This window comes from Bidens hawaiensis, unplaced genomic scaffold (assembly GCF_021521415.1).
Source record: "Bidens hawaiensis isolate Kalapana, Puna unplaced genomic scaffold, B.hawaiensis_p1.1 tig00016190_1, whole genome shotgun sequence".
In the NCBI taxonomy this organism is placed as follows: Eukaryota; Viridiplantae; Streptophyta; class Magnoliopsida; order Asterales; family Asteraceae; genus Bidens; species Bidens hawaiensis.
In genome coordinates, this window is record NW_027492474.1 from 34371 (window position 1) to 56179 (window position 21809).

At 34.5% G+C, this 21809-nt stretch overlaps 1 protein-coding gene across 4 annotated transcripts; it reads right to left on the reverse strand.

The window, feature by feature from the left end:
* Nucleotides 1-1053: 1053 nt before the first annotated feature.
* Nucleotides 1054-11388, reverse strand: LOC143550878 (inositol hexakisphosphate and diphosphoinositol-pentakisphosphate kinase VIP2-like). Of its 4 annotated transcripts, none has more exons than XM_077041443.1 (31): nucleotides 11237-11388; nucleotides 10998-11160; nucleotides 10747-10806; nucleotides 10396-10442; nucleotides 9783-9866; nucleotides 9154-9217; nucleotides 8547-8700; nucleotides 8223-8293; nucleotides 7643-7747; nucleotides 6944-7036; nucleotides 6639-6713; nucleotides 6164-6249; nucleotides 5842-6048; nucleotides 5655-5754; nucleotides 5497-5567; nucleotides 4903-4984; nucleotides 4533-4685; nucleotides 4314-4356; nucleotides 4007-4089; nucleotides 3788-3850; nucleotides 3626-3700; nucleotides 3341-3466; nucleotides 2913-3154; nucleotides 2791-2835; nucleotides 2642-2708; nucleotides 2470-2541; nucleotides 2101-2354; nucleotides 1968-2025; nucleotides 1736-1903; nucleotides 1584-1658; nucleotides 1054-1502 (listed from the first exon to the last, which is right to left on the reverse strand). In XM_077041443.1, exons 2-31 carry the CDS (start codon nucleotides 11091-11093, stop codon nucleotides 1224-1226), a joined length of 3198 nt encoding a protein of 1065 aa, XP_076897558.1. In that variant the 5' UTR covers nucleotides 11094-11160; nucleotides 11237-11388; the 3' UTR covers nucleotides 1054-1223. The 4 variants fall into 4 exon arrangements, with proteins under 4 accessions (XP_076897558.1, XP_076897557.1, XP_076897560.1 ...); XM_077041442.1 differs by having other exon boundaries at nucleotides 10980-11160; XM_077041445.1 differs by lacking the exons at nucleotides 8547-8700; nucleotides 9154-9217; nucleotides 9783-9866; ... (2 more) ...; nucleotides 10998-11160; nucleotides 11237-11388 and having other exon boundaries at nucleotides 7643-7736; nucleotides 8223-8281.
* Nucleotides 11389-21809: the final 10421 nt, after the last annotated feature.

Here is a 21809-nt window from a genome sequence, read left to right on the forward strand (position 1 = left end):
CAAACCAGTTCGGTTTAGGAACCGGCTCGGTTTGGGAAAAAAACAGTTTTGTACACCTCTAGTCAAAACCTAGTACCTATACATAAAAGATATGAAAAAAATAGTGAATGATGAATGATAAGTATAACATAGATTGAGTGGTAAAGGTATGATGGAGGTGATGATGTGATGCTAAGATGAAAATGAATGATGGTATAATATAGAGAGCCTAAGACCATCCGTAGTCGGCCAAGTTATGGCGTTTTGGGGGGTGAAAACGTCGGGGAACACCGCCCCACTATGCGTTTTGGGGTTGGCGTTTCCTACAAGATGCTAAGAATGCACGAATTTTGAGGATTTTGTGAGAGAGATGTAGAGAGAGGGCGAGGAGAGAGGCGTTTTGGAGTCTTTTTCGGTTTTTCCCACTACACCCACATTTTGCAAAATGCCCAAAATCTGACTAGGCGCCACATGGCGTAAAATGCCCGGGTGTGCCTAGTTTTGACTACACGTGGTCTAAGGATGACGGTTGGCTTGTTGATTGCATTCTCTGGTCAGCCAGTTTGAACTAGGAAAGAAGAAAACATAGGTTCGTCAAGAGGGAGTTTTGAGGTTTTTGTTTTCTCCTTTCTATTACTACTTTTAAGTAAATTATATAGAAGTCCGTGTATTTTGATACAATGGAAAAATAGTTATTACATATAAATTTAAACAGATTGTTTTAACATAGCCTGGTGTTAAAACTCAAAAATATTACAAACTGAAAACCATAAAGTTGTTAAAACTTTTACCAAATCGAATGGACTAGCACTATTTGTATTATCAACTCCAAAATTAAAGTTAAGCTAATGTGTTGTGAAAAGAGCAGGGAGAATAGAGCGAGCGTCGGGACGAAGTCAATTTGGAAGAGCGGTCAATCCAAACAGGAAAGAAGACTCATTAACTTATATGCAGTGACAATAACTTGAAAACTTCTCAAAATTACATTTATATGTAAACAATAACATCTAAATACAATGCCTAGGCGTCCGTCTAAAACAATTGTCTTTAAACAATGCCTAAAACAATGCCTAGGCGTCCGTCTAAAACAATTGTCTTTAAACTTAATGATTTTGTATGAAAGGGAAATCCGTAAACTGCTACCTTGCTATAACAAGGGTCAAACAAGCCAAAACCTTTTGTTCACATAAACCTCTTTGACCGTTCCAAAATTCACCCAAAACCTCATCTTTGTTTTCAGAAATTCAATCAACTTGTTTTTTATTGACATTATTACCATTTGCATGTTTGTGAAAGGGCCAAAGGTTTACCAAACGCTCCAAAACCCCTGCACTTTTAAAGTAACCCGAGAACCCCTGAGGAATAGATGGTGGGGGGAAGTCTTCTGCGGGCATGGCAAACGGACGGACCATTTCCTCCATTTTATCTAAAGTCAAATACGCCCCTATTTCTTGCAGCCTTTCTGGACCCATTATTGGTAATGTGTGCTCCTGGTGCAGTGAAGCCGCCTCTGTGTCGGTTTTCTATAAAACCAAAAACAAAAAACAATAAATAATTATCGTGGAATGTGGAAGAAACAAAGATGCAATTATGAAATGGATTACCTCCAAGGGGGATAAATCTGCACCACGGCTAAAAGCCATTTCAAGACGGAACCTTTTCGGGTCTTCTAAATTTACCTACAGTTGGTTTATACAATAAGTAAACTTAACTGAACTTAATTCAACACTTTTTAAAAGTACACCAAATGACCAACCTCGGTATTTTCAAACATCCTTAAAACGATATAACTCATGTAATCGAGTTCTTTTGTTTTCAAAAGGCGTTCCAAAGCATTGTCACAAATGAGGCTGGCTTCCCCTTGAAGAGATTCGTCCAAATTAGAGTAACGAAGAACGTTCATCAATGAGTGGATATGAGACTCCTGTCGATATATTTAAAAAAGTTAATAAAAAAACAAGATTAAGAAAGATGGTAATTTTACCTACCGATGTGAAGTAAAGGCGGGTCCGGACGTGTCTGTCAGGTGTTTTCACATTGGCATATCTAGAGAAATGAAAGAGGAAAGATTATATACCGTCTTTTGCATTTATAATCAGATTAAAAGGATTATGTTCTCACTTTGGATCCAAGCGGTATTTTATCTCCTTGTCATCATCTTCATCCTGATCCATTGACTTATCACTAGTGAAGCTGGTTCTTCTTGATTCTTCGTTCTTAATTAGAGATAACGGTTGATGATCTGTATGTTCTTTATCATTCTTGGTGGAGGTTGTTGAGGTTTGACATTGATTCTTTAGTTCTGCAACATTGATGGCTTCTTCACGTGTATTCCTCAAATCGATCAAGATTTTACCCAATAAGCGTCTAGCAATCTATAAAGTTGGTAAGGCCCACAATTACATGTAGATATCAATACCACCACAAAAATTTATGGCAAAAAAATTTAGTAAACTAAAAGACAAATGAAAAGATGAGTATCAAGTTAACCTTGGAGCCTATCTTCAATTTCTGCATGGGATTGATGCCATACTCATTTGGAATAACACCATCAGCAAGCAACTGAAACAATTATAGATTTCAGGGATGTTTGATAAATATTTTACTTGGATTAAAGAATCATTTTTCAGGAGAGTATATGTATTGTTTCTCATAAACATACCTGAGCAACTTTGAAGAGCTCATCCAGACCATCTATATTTAGATGTGCATTGTGCAAAAGATCATACCTGTTCAAGGTTGCAAAAGTAAGAACACTCATAGAAAGAAGTTATACTCAACATCCAAAAGCGAATGTGTAAAATTACTTACTTGCACGAGTCATATACATCTGGAATTTGAGTTATATCGTATCTACTGTTAAAGGCGACAGAAGCAAAATGTTAATGAATCAGGCTATTAAAGGTAACTTTTTATTGTATGCAAAAGCTTACTCTTTGCGTTCATTATACAAGTCGCGTTCCAGTTTTCTCCAGCGTGCATACATTAAAAGAAAGCCTTCACTCCCACAAGGTAATCCCGCGGCAATCCGGTCTATATCTATATTAGTTTTACCAAGTGCTCTTGCTTGATCATATGGTGGAATTACATCATATGAAGCAGTCTCAGCAAGCTTCTCGTCTTCATCTTTTGCTAGTAATCTCACTTGTTCTGTAACTTTTCTAGTCAGTTTCACCTATTAAAGACAGAATACAGATCAAATTAGATAATAACATCCTCCAACTATCATATTACTTCTTCAACTTGTGAAAAATCATAAAAATACATAGAAACTAATGCAAAGATAGCATCAACCCGGTATAAAACTTTATTTTCTGAAAAAGTTCAGTTAATTAAAATACTGCAAAAAGTGAATATATACTAGTGTAGGAAGAAGCTCAGAAGCATTCAGAGGAAGTCCAGCCCCATCAACCATCCAGGGTTGTTTAGATGATCCAATTGCCTGCGCTGCCTTAACTCCAGATGTTATCAACTCGTTCAATCTAGCCTATAATAGTAGAAAATTTTCAAATTTATATAAAGATAAGGAATATATAATAACTAATTATGTGTGCATATCTTCATATCTAAGATGACTTTCATATTAAAATTTGCAACTTTATGTTACAAAGTTAAACTCATGCATTTCAGATAGAATATAAGTAACCTTAGCTTCTTCCATCTCAATACTTGCATTATCGAGTCCGTCCAACATTGATGAGTCCTTGCTGACAAGTGAAACCTTCAAAAAGAATGTGTTCTTTTCAGTCATAGCCTAAGGTAAAGTTGCATCATCAAACTGTTAAATAAAATATAGAAGACAACAAACCAATATTGGTGTTAATTGCCCTTCCAAGTCTAACAATCCCTTGGCAAATGCAGCAGCTGACATCTGTTGAGAGAATTCAACCCACAAACAGGCTCATTAAGTTGTCAAAAGAAAGTGATGTCGGTACATAAGCAGAAGTTTAAAGCAAGGTATAAAAATGGTAGGACAAGTGTACAAACGATGGCATGAAGAAAAATAATGTAAATTAAAGTTTGGCACCTGTACACGGCCCTCGTCAGAGCTGTAAATCTTAAGGTCATGTCTGTATGTACTATGGAGACGAAGCAGTCCAGTACCTTCACCTGAAATAAGCGTGTATTATTCTCATATACCTAATAAGCATGTAAGTAAGTAAACGCATAGCTTCTTGACATGCTAAATATGTACTGGTCCTAATTTTAAATACATTGCATGTCGGTACTTTTAAATCAAATTTTTATATGAATAAATAATCCTTTAGTATGTCTTCAACATTTACCACTTGAAAGGGAAAAGGATTGCAGTGTAAAGTTAATAGGATATTCACCTGGATACATATTGTTGCGGAAATATCTGCCAAGTTCTTCAGCCTATCAAGGAGAAACAAAAAGGCAACACGTATATATTAAATGCTTGTGTTGTTTAAAGACAATAATTATGTGTATCACTTCCCTAGTTCTCTCATCCATAGTTACAAATGTGTTTTGAAAATCTTAATCAAACTACATTGTGTGTGAGATAGGGAATTGAAAATATTATGGTAGACCTGTTTCCTGCCAGCATGTGTAAGAACACCTCCATATTTCAGAACCATGAGGGCCTCAATGGGCCGTTCTTCTTCAGTATCACCTTCCTCAACTTTAACCCACTTAAGTGGTTTAAGTTGAACCTTCCGATAAATACCAGAGAAATGACCACCCTGAAAATATAGCAGTCATCTACCTATCAAGTTCAGATATAGAGCTCTAATACATTTAATGTTGTTGAATAATATATTGATTTCAAGAAAACCCGTCTTATAATTTAGAAAAATTTATCAGGTAGAACAACTATGAAGCCTCTCTACCTGATTATGAAGATATGAAGCAGGTAATAAATATAGAATTGCAGTAATGATGACAAATTTGAATTTAAACCTCTTCAAGAACTGCTTTAACTTGACGAAGCTTTTCTGCATGTTCAATGTCTTCTGCTTCACTATCACTTCCAGGACCAAGTCTGTCAAAAACAAAAATATTCCAATTAGATATATTACACACTAATAGAACAAATAACATAATCTAACTGTGATTTATGAGTTCGGTAACGGTAGCAAAAACGATACCGAAAATCGCCAAAAATGGGTACCGGTCGGTACCTGTACTGAAGGCAAAAATGGGTAAAATACGGGTACCGTACGGATCCCGAAACCTCAAAAAGTGGGTACCGAATTGGTACTGAAAGTACCTGGTTAGGTACCGGTACCATTTGCTAATCCCTACTCTTTTCATACTAATAAGTGATGACAATAAAATTCATAACTAATAACTTGAATATATCAAGAGACTTGACAAAACTACAAGTACCAAATTATTCTGCAGCCCCCTCACTTTAGTAAGGTAAATTCACAAGTCCGTAAGCAAGAACTTCCAGATATATGGAACTAATATACCCATCTTCAAATTGTCCAAAGGAAGGTGATTTATAATAATTAAAACAGTTACAGTAAACGGTTTACAAGTCAGAATTACCTATTACGAGGTACTAATAGCCGTGTAGCATCTAACAAGTCTTGCAATTGGACTGCACTCTTGAGTTTTGTCTGAAAGAAAATTAGTTGTCAACTAAAAGATAAGCCAGTGATTAACTAGGAACAAATGGATAGTACGAGTGTTCATATCAAAATCACCTCAGCTCTAGGCCTTCCCCCATTGTACTTGAGCATTAAATTCAGTAACTTTTCCTCAGTGACCTTCAACTTTACCTTTTGCTTTGCAGTTCTATCACCACTGTCCAACAAAACATTAGTGTATATAAAATTAAACAAAAGTGCTCACAAAACAGAGAAAAGAAAAGCAAGGATATATGTATCTTACTGACGAATTATAGCTATCACACAACGTAGCTCCTCAGACTGTCCAAATGAGCCAATCCCACTTCCCTGACGTGTTAGCCCACCCTCACATAGCTGAGCTGGCTCATTGACCTTCCATGGCAATACTGGTGGAATTGTTGTTGAAAGATGGGGAGCTTTTGCATCTAGAAACATCTTTCTCAACACACAAGCAGCATCATCATAATATCTGTAGTTATGTGCGCATGAAATTAGCAAGACAACAACAATAAAGGGAACATACATAGTTATTTAACTAAGAGAATCAACAGTTTAACAGGTAAAGCGTAATTAGTGCTTATTACTTGTAGGAGTTTTTGACAAAGCTCCACCCGTTCACATCACAAACATATGAACGGCCTTCACAGCGCAAGAGATCAAACCCACACACCTGTAGAAACATGAGTATGCCAGATCATTAAACAATAACCAAGTTGGTAAATGGACACAAAGGTCCTAAATGTTGCAAATCTATAACCACCATCAAACTTGCCACCACATTCACCATATCTTTCATAGAAAAAACATGTACATTCTCTCACCTCGTTATTAGATCATCTTTCCTTAAAAAGCAAAGACGGTGCGTTTGGTGGCAAGCATGGTGATAAACAATAAACACAAGCTTCTCTAAGCTCACTATATATTTCTAAAAAGTGATCACAATACACTCAGAGAAACAGATTTTTGGGCATATATATAATATTTGTCAACGTAAGTGCATAAAAATATCATGTGACAAGTCAACGCAAACTTCTCTAAGCTAGGAATAATATAGCATACCCCTTGCCTAAACGCAATGCAAACTTCTCTTGCCATTTGCTTCTCAGTTGGAGTAAGAAGCACAGGATACCTGACCTGTCAAAGATAACAAATTCAGATAACTATTAAGCCCTCTGATAAGCACATCTATTTTCTATGAAATTGAGAAAAAGGTAAAAAAATGTAGTAGAAGTGAATCGCATGTGTTGTAATGAACACACAAATTCTACAAGTTAATCCGTCCCTTGGTACTTGAGTCTTGATAAAAGCCTCAATAAAAGGTTCATTGACAACTGTTCAAGCAATATTATTTATGTATCACTTACTTCTTTGCCATCTGGATTTCTCATTACTACACCATCAACAACTGGGGACTTTCTTGCCTCTGCGTGTGCATACTCTGCACCAACTGTATACACCTACAGCATAAACAGTAACCAGTAACAAAGGTTTTACACAAATACATATCGACTAATCGACTATTGCCAAGAAAAAAACTGCACTGAAACCTATGTCCTTGCCACCCAACCCAACCACGGAAAACCATATCATTAAATAAATAAATTTACAGCACAACAACACAAAACCAAAAAAAAAAAAAAACACTTGTTAATTTAGTGCATCCTTTTAAGTTTTATCAATCAAAATTCACACCCTGGTTGGAAAACTTGAATTTTCCGAGTCCCAACACCCACACACAAAAAGAAGCAAGGCTATCAATAGTAATATAGAACTCATTAGTTGACAATATTATTCTTTATATGTTGACTTTAGACAACATGCATACAGAAGAATAACACCGCAAAAAGTAGCAGATCATAAATTCTGGTTACTTGTGATTTGTGAAAGGAATAAAGTAGCACCATAGCAGATCATAAAAGTTATATTGCACTAGGATATAAAAACCTATGCATTATCAATCAGTCACGAGTACCATGAATAATACATTTGTAGGTACTTTGACCAACATAATTGAAATTCTTAACCTCCCATATATTAGGGGATACATTAGTAAGTACTGTTACCTTAACATCTGTTCCACCAGTTGGCATAAATTCCTCATATATATAAGAGCCTTCACGTCTCACTCTTCTAACCTCTGGATGAAACTCACTTGATCTGTTACCAACCTGAAAGAAAGGTGAATATTGGAACACTTCTAGCACGTGAATCACAAATTAAATACAACACACACATATTAATCATGGAAAAGATGATTTACTGTTACATATGCATTGTTTCATATGGAGAGAGTATAAACAACAAGCCTATGCAAGTGACTCGAGATCTAATCTTAAAAGTTACACCAAGGGATTCAAAGACCTACTGCTATTTGAACAGCCTATAAAATATATTTGGTACATTCTAAATCTAACAATTGAAACCTAACTGATTTGTAACTGGATATCCCATGGAAAACAAGGCAAATTAAATTATCTAGACATTCAGCTTCAAAGACCACTTCATTTAATGTTTCAAGCTTAAAGAGTAGAACATGAGTCCAAGATTGTTTCCACATGTTAATCAGCAAACAAAATTTTATCTCTTAGTTTATGAGTTTCTCTAGTTCAAACTTCCATAAGAATATTAAATCAGAAAGCTCACCTTTCGAAACAATTCTTTCATGCCACCCCCTGCTGAGCTGGGATAATATATCATTATTCTGTGATCATCACCTTTAAAGAAAGGAAAGCAGATAAACAATCAACACTTAGGTATGGAAAATGTAAAACAAAAGCTTACATAAGTAGCACAATACTCGCAAACAAGGAAGTTCTAGAAGTGTGAGCTAGCGGTTTATAAACAAGAATTTAAAGCTTAAAAAGATTAGAATCATATATCAAGGTCGAGGCACATATGAAAAAAATAGAAAAGGGCAGATGGGTAGTTTAAATAAAGTATAACATAAAAATTGTGGCAGATACTTACCATGAACAGGTTTCTCCACAAAAGGCTTCCAAAATCGCTGCCCGTGAATCTCAACAAAATCTTCTTCCTCAACAAAATATTCCAAATCTTCATATGGTTTGTCCCTATTTACAAACGCATATCTTGGGACTGGGATTCCACACGCTTCAAGGCACTTAATTTTTCAACAGGGAAAAATAAAGAAAAACAAGAAAGAGTAATAATCACTTTTAGTAGTAGTGAAAGAATAAAAAGTAACTCACACACTTAACGTTCTAGTACAGAAAATAGCAGATTACAAGTATGTCAAATTTCAAGCATTGACGATGTAAAGTTACAAGTGCTAACTTGTTAGTATGGAAATGAGTTCACTGGAACTGAGTATTGGGTAGCTAAGGTATAACAGCAGTATTATCCATATACCATTTCCAATTTTGTTTTATTTGTTTAAAAAGATGGGTTTTTAATTGGCCACTATCCATCAAGGCTTTTACCAGGTAAAGGCTATAAGAAGAATGATGAAGTGAGACTAGTCAACATTTCTCAGTTTCAGGTCAACAGAAATATGGTATATGTACATGTGCTTTCTTGGAATACAGAGATTATAAAAGGCGAGTAAGCACCATACCTCATACACTTTCCTTCGGTCATGAAGAAGGTGCTGAGGTTCCAGTTCGTTGATAAGGAAAGGTCTGAACAAAGAAATAACAAATAAAGGTAATTTGAGTAAGGCAAATTTTTTATAAGACTAGAATTAAAACATTAGCATATAATCAAATAGACAACAGCTAACTAACTTAAATAAAGTAAATAAATAAAAGTCACAACATCAATTTTGGAGAGGAAAATAATGGTTGTTTCAAGAAAGAACCATATCCTAGTTTTCAACAATCAGTCAATCAGGACTATTCTAAAGTCAATTTTCATGAGAAAAAAGTTAATAGGAGTTTTCAGACCAAATAATTAAGTAGACACTCCAAATATAATTATCATCGCTACGACTGCCAGAAAAAAATTCCTAAAAGTATGAACTGAATGCTGAGTGGTTTACATGCTTGTATCTCTGCAGAACATCATGTTAATAATCCAACAGGACCAACACCAATATACTAAAGCTTGCTAATGAGTAATCATACCGTGACAATGTTCTAAATATGCAGGATCCTAAACTAATTAGTATGCCTAAAAAGACAGCTCTTATTATACACACTGACAAGAAAAGAATAATTTAAAAACATTAAACAAAAAAGCACATACTTCCTTAATGCAGCATATGCTTCAGCTTTTTCAAGGGGATACCCAGAGGAATGGAAAGCAATCAAACAATCACATATTGGCCACCTGAAATAGCAAAGTCAAGGCTACAATCGATAAGCCAGAGCGAGTAAGAGATGAATATCCTAATAATACCTTTTTTTAGTAAGAATGTTTGAGAAAACTTATGCTTATTTACATAGATGCTAGCAAATAAAAAGCAATAGTGACAGCCACTAGTTTGGCAACAATATACATTATACAATACCAAAGTCAAAGGTGTATGTATTGACTTGTTAATTACCATTTAACATCAAACTAATGTCCTCATGTTTTAACTTAAGATCAATTCCTTTCACTGAAAAGCAATTTTCTCATTAACGAAGGGAAAATATCAATTCCATTAGTTTCCAACAGCAAAGTCAATTAGAATCTTTTTAGTTGTAAATAAGCTATAGCTACAATATATAATTAGTGTAATTGGTACTTTAGCCAAAAATAACTAAAAAAATTTTCAGTAAGACATATAATCAACACTAAAACTTATCAGAAATAATGACTGAAGTGATTAATATTCTCAAACTAATAATATATTAATAATAAGATATAAATATACCTCTCTATAGGTTCTTCCAGTATAACCTTGTCCCCAAAATAGATTATCTACACAATTATACACACATCAATATTATCATCAAACTTTTAACCTACAAATTCACACTCTCAAACAATTCATATCACTTTATAAGTTACTTCCATGACAAAAACACAACCACAAATAATGTATCATGTCAGTCTAATCACTAACTTTTTTTACAGAATCTGATAGCCACTTGCTACTTTACAACTTGAGAATATCCGAATCTCACTTCAATTTCAACCAAAAGCGTAACCGAATGTCCGAATCAATTAAACAATACACCTCTTACGAGCAACGAATAGGTAGCTAATCAGTAATCAGTAATACCTCAAATTCACCAAACGCTTGCAGCCTCTCCAGTATTTGCCCCATCGGAGCTGAGAAAACCTAATTCCATTTATAAAACGTAAACAAATCAATTCAATAATAATAATAATAATAATAATAATAAAGCTAAATCAATTGAATTCAAATAACGGTATACATGACAGTAGTTTTACTAGCTACGATCTGATCGTGTATCAGATAACAACTACTAACTAACTAAAAAGAAACAGAACCTCGGGGCCGCATTTCACCTTCTTTTCCATTACACAAACTCCGACTATCACTTTCTTCAGCTTCCCAACGCCATTATTATTATTATTATTATTATTATTATTATTATTCACCATCTCTCTCTTCGAATGCAGGTTAGGTTAGGTTAGGTTTAGCTTTTTAAACTGATTGAAATCAACTCAACTGTACAAATTAATACATACGTCAATCCATAGATATACGTGTATAAATATATACGGTATGAATATAATAATTGTACCAGAAATGAGAGAATCTCGGTGAAAGTAATCGGATCTTTTGGATCGTAATCACGAGAAGTGAAAGAAAGATCGCTACGGCAATGCCAAATTAAGTAAAAGTGTTGCGTATTTAGAAGAATATCCAAATATATATGTATAGATTTTATTATTATTTTGTATAGGGAGAGATAAGGGGTGATTCTGGAATATACACACATATATACCTGTTCCAGGAGAAAAAGGACAAATACTTTTTTGTCTCACTTTCTCTACTTTGCTTTTGTAAAAAAAATATATATATATACCTGTAAAGATAGTAAGATACAATAATAATAGCAAAATAGATAACCAAGAATGACTATAATGTCTTATCAATATTTGATAGGCCAATGTTGATAAATCATTCTTTTGATCAATTAGTTTTAAAGGTGTTTGGAATTCCTTATTTTACCTTCTTATAATTTTTCATTAAGTTAATAAGTTATAAAAATGTAATTTATGAAACTTTTCTTTTCGCATCAAAAGCAATCCCAAACACCTTATTCTTTTTCATAAAGTTAATAAGTTATAACTTGATGAAAATAAGCAAATCCCAAACACCATATAAGATGTTTACCCTAAAATTTGTCAACTTGGTATTTTTTAATTATTACCGAATGAGATATTCAATCAACTAAATTTTATTACGTGTTATAAAACCATCGGGTCGGTAGTTTTTTTTTCTAAAAATATCGTCGGAGCCAATGGTTTTATATAGGCGTCTAAAGAAATTATTTCGACGAGAATTTTTTGGCTTTCGACGAGGTTTTCTTGGACAGGTGGTCAAATTTAGTTGGTTGAAAATTATGTCGTGTAATGGTTAAAAGGTGACTGAGTTGACGAGTTTTTGAATGAGTATTTTGATAGTTGGTTGGGTAAATGGATATTTTTTTTATTTTTTGATATTGACATGTTAAATGGATATTTTAATATGATTTAAATAATTGAGGTTGAAAATAAAGAAGACCAAAAAATCTAATTTTAATGGTTGGTTTGGAAATGCCAAAAAAAAGGATGGGACAACTAATTAACATATATGCACAAAGAATTATCTTGTGGAAACAAAATCGTTTGATTGTCTTTCTCCAACTAAGTTAGGGGAAGAATAAAATTTGGAAACTGACACAATCATTAGTTCGCATTATTTGACTAACTTTCACAAACCACTAGATTTGATCAATTTTACTGTATTGACGTATGATGGGTCATTTAAATAATAACTATCGAAAAAATTAATTAAAAAATAAACGAATATAAGGCTATGTGTTATAACAAGTGATGGTAATAATGAAAACGATATCACGTAGAGACCACTTAGGCAAGGAAAATTTCATTTATCAATTTCATTCTCACCGTTGCTAAGTATATGTTATGGCTAGTGATACTATCTAGTCATCTTAATAAATCGCATGCAGGCACGTAGTGTTTGTTTTCTCGAATAAAGTAGGCATCAAAAGCCTTTCAATTCATGAATTTACTATTGTATTTTATGTAAATTACAATGTTGTACCTAGATAACTAGTTATTTGAATTATGATTTATGACTTGATGTAAGTAGTCTAATTGTATAGAGATACAAGCTCCAGCTCCCGAGGTCCGAATCTACATGGCGGGTTACAGACCTAAGGCGAGCAAAGATCACAATTGTAGGGTAAAGTCCTTAGATTGGAAGTTGTTCCCTATAGACATGAAATGGGCTTTGAGGTGACATATTTTATCTTTCCCTATCTCACATTCACATATGTATACATTATATATATGTATAGTTTTAATAATTTTTTAATGGAGTTTGTAGAGGTTTTTTTGTTGTGGAAAAAATAAAGTTTTTGAGAAAAGTTTGAAATATTATATGGCGATAATGTAGCGGTTTGCAAATGTTTGTTGTTGTGGATGCTCTTAGTACAAGTATGAATATGACTAACTATTGTAAATTTGAACACAAGCGGTTTCATTTTATGCATGTTAGGATGAAGTATTTTTAACTAAATGTTGATTTGGGGCGTCGATTCCAATTGAGTTCAATAGAATTAACATATGAAATTTAATTCCTAACTTGTTAGGGTCTCATAATTTGTTAGATTTGAATTTTGAATTCCATAGTACATGGCTTATTATTATTATTATTAATATTATTATTATAAGTACATATTTTTTTTATGATAATCTATTAATCTAAGTAATAAAAAACATGTAATTGAAATATCATTCACAAATGATGCGTGTTCAAAGTCTATACTTCTTGCTTTGTAAGCATATAGTTTTACTAAACGGTAAGAATGTTGGTATACTTTAAAACTAACTAAGCATGTGTGTTTGATCTTACGGTCAGGGGCGCAGGCAGCTTTAGGCGAACGGGTTCGGCTGAACATGTACAAAATTTTGTTTTAGTGTTATGTATTAGTGTATTTTGACATCGAACCCGTAGAAATTTCAACATCGAAGCCGCAGAAACCCAAATCTAAGTGATAAACAACGGTCGCCCGTCCCTCAAAATTTTCTGAACCCATAGAAAAATATTTTTGGCTACGCCACTGCTTATAGTGGCACCATAGATTGAATTCAAGTGCACTGATGAAAACTCATAAGTGATAAACAAGTCCTTTTTGATACTAAGGTTGTATCATCATCAATTATTTGGATAACACGTTTTAATAATGAGATGATAACTACCACATGGTAGTATCATGGTCGATGTCATGGAAAAATAATGCATTGACCAAATCACTAAACAGAAGACATTTAACAAAGTTGAGAAAGATAAGTTTAAGAAAAATGAATGACACATCTCAAAGTCAACAAACAAAAATGCCATCCAGGGAAAATATCACTTGAAATAACCTTAACAAGCTTAAAAACCAGCGAAAACTATCAATACGTACTTTCTTTTATTGACTCGCTCATTTTCAACTGATAAATAATCAAGCATCCATTTTGTTAGTTGATTCATATTATAATTTTTTAGTAAATATTAATGCATGCTACTATTATTTCCCATCTGAATAAATGAGAATCATCAAAGGCTTATGGTGTTAAAAAATGGAGTCACTTCTAAATGATGAGGGCTTAAATTCAACTAAAGACATATAAAGTTAGAAGTCAATTAGGGTCAAGTTACATGAATCGAAATAGCTATTAAACAAAAATTTATTTTAAGTTATAGCTTCTAACAGAAGAGGGGGGGGGGGGGGGGGGGTCGTCATGATGGACAATGTAATCAAGTGATGATCATAGAACACCATCACAACCACTTAGATCACGGGAGAGATGGGGGAATTCATGATGGTGATCACGGCAGGCATATGTTAACGGTGTATTAACCGTGAAAATTTTATATAAAAAAAATCCACTACATCAAAACCAATCAAACCTTTGAACAAATTAAACCTTTAAATATTTTTCACATTTCTTCTTCTACTCTATTACAACTTTATACTATCTATAAAAAAATGAAATGGAGGGTTCATGCACTTTATTCTCACCCAACTCATCAATGTCTTATGACTCGTCCAATTCAACTCTTGAATTTCTTGCTATGGTGGCTGAAGCATCAAAGGAACTTGAAGATACGAGATAATTAAAGAAAAAAAGTTTGTGGGTCGTGATTGAGAAGGGCATGACGACATGACGTTCTAATGAACGAGAAACATGCTTTTGATTACGATATGACCTTGTCTAACACATTGATCATTTAAGTTTGGACATTCCTGAATAATATTGAATTTATTTTATTTTTGTTATTTATTATATATTTTAGTTTCATATTTAATTTTATGTATTCAAATTTATATTATTATGTTTATTTTTTATTAATTCAAAAAAACTCAAGTGATAGAAATGATTTAAGTGGTGGATGATTGGATGTTACATGCGATTTAGTGATCATATGATAGAATTAAATAAGGTGGCAAGTTGGCAACATGTGAGCGGTGAGATTTCAAGTAATGAATGCCCTTTTTATTCATTAATTTTTCATGTTGTCACATGAATTTAGTTCTAATTTAGCATGATCATAACCTGAATGCTTTGTACCTAAGTTATGTAGTCTTTAAATTTACTCATAAAACAATAGTATTATCTATAATTAGAATAAACCTTTCACCCATTTGAAAAAATTAATTTTACTAAACAACTTGATATTGATAGATTATAAGGCTTTTAACATATACTTTACTACTACTACTACTGTCAAATTAAAACCGTTAATTTTCACTTTCAAATACAAACTAGTATCAAGCCCCCTGCGTTGCGGTGGGGCGTAGAACCATGAAAAAGTAATGTTAAATCATTTTATTCAAGCTGTGTTTTGATAGGAGTAGACCCGCGCTTTGCATCAAGACAGTTAAACCTAACGAAAATTAAATGTAAAACGTTCAATCACGCACGTCTGTTGTGGCGTGTTTACGCGCAAATATTAAACTGTAATGTGAATAATAGGGAAAAAAACTAAAAGGTTTGTGTTTTATATATGTGAAGTAACGGGTACAACTCCTTAAGCTAAGGGTACAACCCTTAATGCTCAAGAAAGCTGAAAATTAATATATATAATAATTTGTTATTTATTAGTATGAACTATGATGGTGATACATATAGTCATATAGACAAGTGTGCTATTTTTAATGGACATCCGCTCATAAAGACAATGTATTGTCTATCCTTGTGGTCCTTTATGTTGCTTTTTATTATTATTTATGGTTAAAAATTAAGGATATTTGGACTCCTATAAATTCATAAAAACCATACAGTTATGCATTCAAAGTATTTAAATTACAATTTTTTTAATATAATGTTATGTCATAATAAGTCATATTGATATTAACCTGACATATTCATTCTAAGTTTAATTACGACTAATGTATTAGAATATAATATAAAATGACTAAGATATATTTTTAATAAATTAATAATGAAAGATTGAAAGATAAGTTTAAAAGTAAATTTTAAAATTAAGTAGAATAACCAACACTCATGATCTAGCGATCAGTCCTAATTAAACTTAGGATGAATATGGTAAGGTTAATATTAAAATGACATAAAATTATATTTAAGAAAAAAATACACTAACCAATATAATTAGTTTTGATTAAAACATATTTAGTGGCGGAACTTTTTAGTTATGTCGCAGTAGAAGCTTTTTATGATTATTAAACTAACTTACTAAAATTTGGGGCCAATGCATAGTAAAAGAACGAACGACATTATTGCCTCTATTACTAGTATATTTGGTTGAATATATGTTCAACGTGTTGATTATATTAATATCATCAATATCATTTACTATTATTGGATTTAATTAAGTTAAGGGGTGTAATCTACAAACTGAAAAAAGTTTATTCTAATTGCAAGCACCATAAAATTATAGGACGGAAACCCTAGACCATCAGGGATCGAGATTCCAAGGGGCATCGTCCATAATGGGGTTTGCAGCGACGCTCTATTGGGTCAAAGGGACTTTGCCCATGGCGAGGATCACACCCACTAGTGAGCTACTACAGTGGTAACTGCAAGTAGTGTTACCTAGTTAGCAGTAGCTGACTTCCCATTGATATAACAAATAATTGCAAACAATTATAACTGACATTTGTTGCAATCTTTCATGATGAGTTGTAACATTTTATCCAGTCAGTATAATGGTTTTATCCCTATAAAAAAATATTTATTCATTTTAACAATAACTCTACAAACCATTTTAGGAGAAAAGGGCATCTCAAAGAATACTTTAATATCAAAATGAACCCTTACATAATTCAGAAAATTACCGAAGTTTGATTAAAATACATATATACAAAACGACCCTTAACCTCCTTGGTTGTATCGCCTATAAGCATTTTTAATATTAACTTATTGGGTGACACTACTCGGACCTAGCCGTTTATTTTCAGTAGGATCGGTTTTGCCATTCAAAAGAGGATGGCGGCGCAACTTGTTGCCCGTTTACCTGCCTCAATATTGTAATTGAATCCTTTTATTTGAAATGAAAATTTAAGGAACACTCATGAAAGCCTAGTTAAAACCTATCAAAGTTATATGCTTAAATGTATTAACTTTTATGATGATATTAGTGTAAGTCGTTTTTCGTGCATTTAAAATATTAAAATGTTTAAATTTGCAAGTGGATCGAGTGGGAGTTGGAGTAGACTACTAAGAACTAACCGATTTATAAAGCAACAATAAATACCTAACGGTCCAATTTAGTGATAATGAATATATCAACTATCTAAGACTTTTTAACGTATTAACCATGTAGGAAATATCATTGTTCTTTTGTCAAATTACACGCGAGTGATTGTTAAGCCTTGGAATATTTATGATATCAGGTTTGAAACCTAACTTAAGAGGGGGGGGGGGGTTTCCTATAATGATGGGCTTTTTCTTGACGGTGTTCTCGTGCGAGAGTCATACATGAAATATCAAAATCAGTATGAATGGTTGACATTCCTTCTCATAAGGTTCACTCGGATATTAGGGGTAATTTCAAACACTATTAAAAAAGCGATGCAGCAAATGATAAAATGAAAGCGTTTAATACTTAGAGTGTTCACTATTCGTGTCGATTTCGAAAAACCCGAAATTCAATTCAAATGACAAATTCGAATTCGGAATCAGGTCATTATCCAAACTGAATAACGAACCGAACCAAACCATTCAATCATTTGAATTCAATTTAATTACATATCTTTTAGAGTTAAGTGTCATTTTAGTACACGTGTTTTTATCAACTACGCAACTTTAGTACTTTTTTTGAATTTTTCGCAACTGGCTACTTCACGTTTCAAAAACTGGCCATTTTAGTACATTTTTCTAACTCCGTCTATTTTTGTCTATTAAGTCAAGGATAAACTAGTAGTTTCATTTTATTTTTCTATTTTCACTTAATTAAAATACCCCTTAAATTAAAACATCAAACTCCCTCTCCCACTCAACCAATAGATCTGCAATTCACATCCCCCCCGATCCAAATCCCCAACTCAACTTTTAGGGGTGTTTGGCCTAGCTTTTTTTAGCAAAGCTTATAGCTTTTTTAGCTTTTCTTTATAAAACAAGCTTAATTTGGTGTTTGGTTGAGCTTTTTTAGCTTATGCTTATAAGCTTATATAAGCTAATTTGAATAAGCTTATTTGAAGATGGTTTTTTAGGTATTTGAAGAAGCTTATTTGTTTAATGGGGTAAATTACTCATTTGCCTTCAAATGATGATGGATTAATAATATTGAAGCAACTTATTACTAAAACAAATTAAATCATGATAGATTTAACAACTTATTAAGAAGTATAATCAACTTGTAGAATATAAGCTAATCCAGACACTTAAAGGGAGTTTATCAAATAATAGAAAATAAGCTATAAACTACTTTAAAATATAAGCATAAGCTAAAAAATAAAAGCTAGGCCAAACACCCCCTAATCTTGATTACAAAACCCCAATTCAATCACTCACCCTTTTTTTATCCTCCAACCTTTCATTTCTCAAATTGTTCCACCAGGTCAATACTCAATCAACAGTGGATCTCCGGCCATCACTAGCGTCGGCGGCCGTGTCTTCTTTTTAAAGATCTAGCTTCCAATTACTTAAGAACCCAACAAACCGTTTTCACTGATACCTCTGGTAACTCAATCCCGTCATCTGAATATTCTGTAAGGCCCCGAACCCAGTAGCCCTACTTTAGCGTCGGATTTACTCATAAACACAGTTCTGCAAATCAGAGTTTATTAAAACTTTGCACGGAATGTAAAACATCAATCATTTGTTACAAAACATTAAATCTTTTCTTTGATACCATAACACAAAACTTTATATTTAAAACATCTTTACTTCTTTCTTCAGATGCCAGCCGTTCAATCTATGCCATGCGTCATCCTCTTGCTAGCTCTGTAATCGGCTCACCTGCGTGCATACTAAAAGTCAGCTACGCTGAGTGAGTTCTAGTTAATCGAACGCCATACAATACATACACATACATACTTATCCGTAGATACATATCCATACATCATTAGTTACCCTTCTGTTCTACGTACATACTTGCTACCATACATACATATATATCTACAATCACTAACCTCAGTCTACCGAGAGTACGTTCATAGTCCGCCGTCTATACCCGTACTCAAGGTTATGAACACGTACAAGGTTCGCAGTCCTTACCTATGTTCACCATTTATGGTACGTACAAGGTTCGCGGTCCTTCCCTATACCATAATACATCCACAACACGTACAAGGTTCACAGTCCTTCCCTATGTTGCAACCTAGTTCATAGCACGTACGAGGTTCGCAGTCCTCCCCTATGCTACAAAATCAGCACGTATAAGGTTCACAGTCCTTTCCTATGCTGACATACATCCACAACACGTACAAGGTTCGCAGTCCTTCCCTATGTTGCAACCTAATTCATAGCACGTACGAGGTTCGCAGTCCTCCCCTATGCTACAAAATCAGCACGTATAAGGTTCACAGTCCTTTCCTATGCTGACATCTATTATCTACATCACGTATAAGGCTCGCAGTCCTTAACTACGCCATCACCTGCCAAGTCTATGTCCAACAGGAGTTAGAGGGATTCGCCACCCTAACTTATTATGTCGAACGTAGAACTCACATACCATTCGTGTACCTGTATACACGTACTTCACATATACAATAATTACATTATAGCATAAGAACACTCTAGGCGTTCTTTACATCATTCATTTAACAACCATACCTCTTGTCGATACGTGCAATATCCGAAGATCGTTCACGCCCCGACAAGTGTTCATTTGTAATGTTCATACATCTTCGATATATAATATTCGTACCTTTATTTTTAACCTGACAGTACGCGCAATATCCGAAGATCGTTCGCGTACCGACAAGCAATCATTCATATCCATCACATATATCACATATGGCATACACTTATCACTTAGGATAAATGTATTAACAACACATCGAGTATGCACACAGCCCCGAAAACATAACAAGGAATGGGGCTAGAAACTCACCTGCACACGGTTACGTTCACCGTTAATCGTAATCCCTTTCTTCAGTTGTGCACGGCTGACTGTATAACAAGTATACATATCAATTAACTATCACTACTCATATCATCTTTCTAGTCTTAATTACTACCCACAACGAACGGGGGTCCGGGGGCAGCGCCCCTGGCAGCGGGGTCTAGGGGCGGCAGCCCCTAGCAGGGTCCAAGGGGCAGAGCCCCTGGCTGGGGTCGAGCTGCCAGGTCAGCTTGGAAAAATTTTATTTCCATTAACTGTCTTAACACATTTTTCATTAGGTTTTTAATTTATTTCCTAATCGAACTTGGCTTTAGGCGAAGTTAAACCTTAGGCGAACTTAGCTTTAGGCGAAGTTAAACCTTAGGCGAACTTAGCTTTAGGTGAAGTTGTCATCAGGCGAACTTGGCTTTAGGCGAAGTTGTCGTCAGGCGAACTTGGCTTTAGGCGAAGTTGTCGTCAGGCGAACTTAGCTTTACAGCGAAGTTGCCATCAGGCGAACTTAGCTTGCAGGCGAAGTTCATCAGGCGAACTTAGCTTGCAGGCGAAGTTCATCGCTTTGAAGGCGAAGTTGCCCAGTTGCAGGCGAAGTTGTCGTCTGCAGCTACTGTTCGTTCTTAAATCCCTTAATCTCCTTCGTTTCTTAACCAAATAACTCGATTTAGGTACCCACGGAATCGTCTGACCAGCGCCTACAAACCCCAACCATCAAATCGACCTAACATCGATGTTTAAAGGGTGCGATTTAGACATAAAGGTACGGGTTCTTTTTATCAATCGATTAACCCATCAAATCATAACCATTTTCAGTAAGATTAGCTTTGTTGGATTCGTTTTTACCATACAAACTCAGATCTACCATTTCTCAAATCGAACCGAACCTATACGAACGATTTCTAACTATAAACGTACCTTGAACGAGTCGAACTACGAACACGGTTAAGCCTTGATGCTGTTTTGGTCCGTCACGACGTTCCAGCACCGACAAGCTCGGGTTTTCGCCTTCGGATCTTGGTTCGGGTCGTGTGTGTTTTGGGTGTGTGTATGGAATATGTGAGAAATGGTGGTTAAGGGTATTTATATTAGGGATCATGGGCTTAAGCCCATGGACTCTCCTTGCTTCTTTCATAACCCAAGTCCATAACCCATATCCATTACCCAACACTAGCCCGACCCATACCAACTCCTACTCTATTTATTTATCTCCCGATAATCCGAGTAAACTTTCCCTCTATTATTAAGTAATATAATTAATATCATTTTGGAAATTTCGGGATGTTACATATTCCCAACTTTTTCGAACGGCAAGAACCATCTCCAAACCTCGTCATATAGCTTCAAAATAACCAAACCGGAGTCAGATCCATCGAAAACAAAGATGGTGTAGCCCGTCGCTCCGCCTCTATCTCAAATCTGATCTGCATCGGGACAGAGATTGTGGTGGTCCCCGAATGTCGATGGTGCTGTGATAGATCACTGACGGAGTTGTGGTAGATGGTTGGGAAGAAGACGCCGGTGGCAGTAGTGTATTTGTAGTTCTTCGTTTACTAAACGGGTCCACAGTGGTC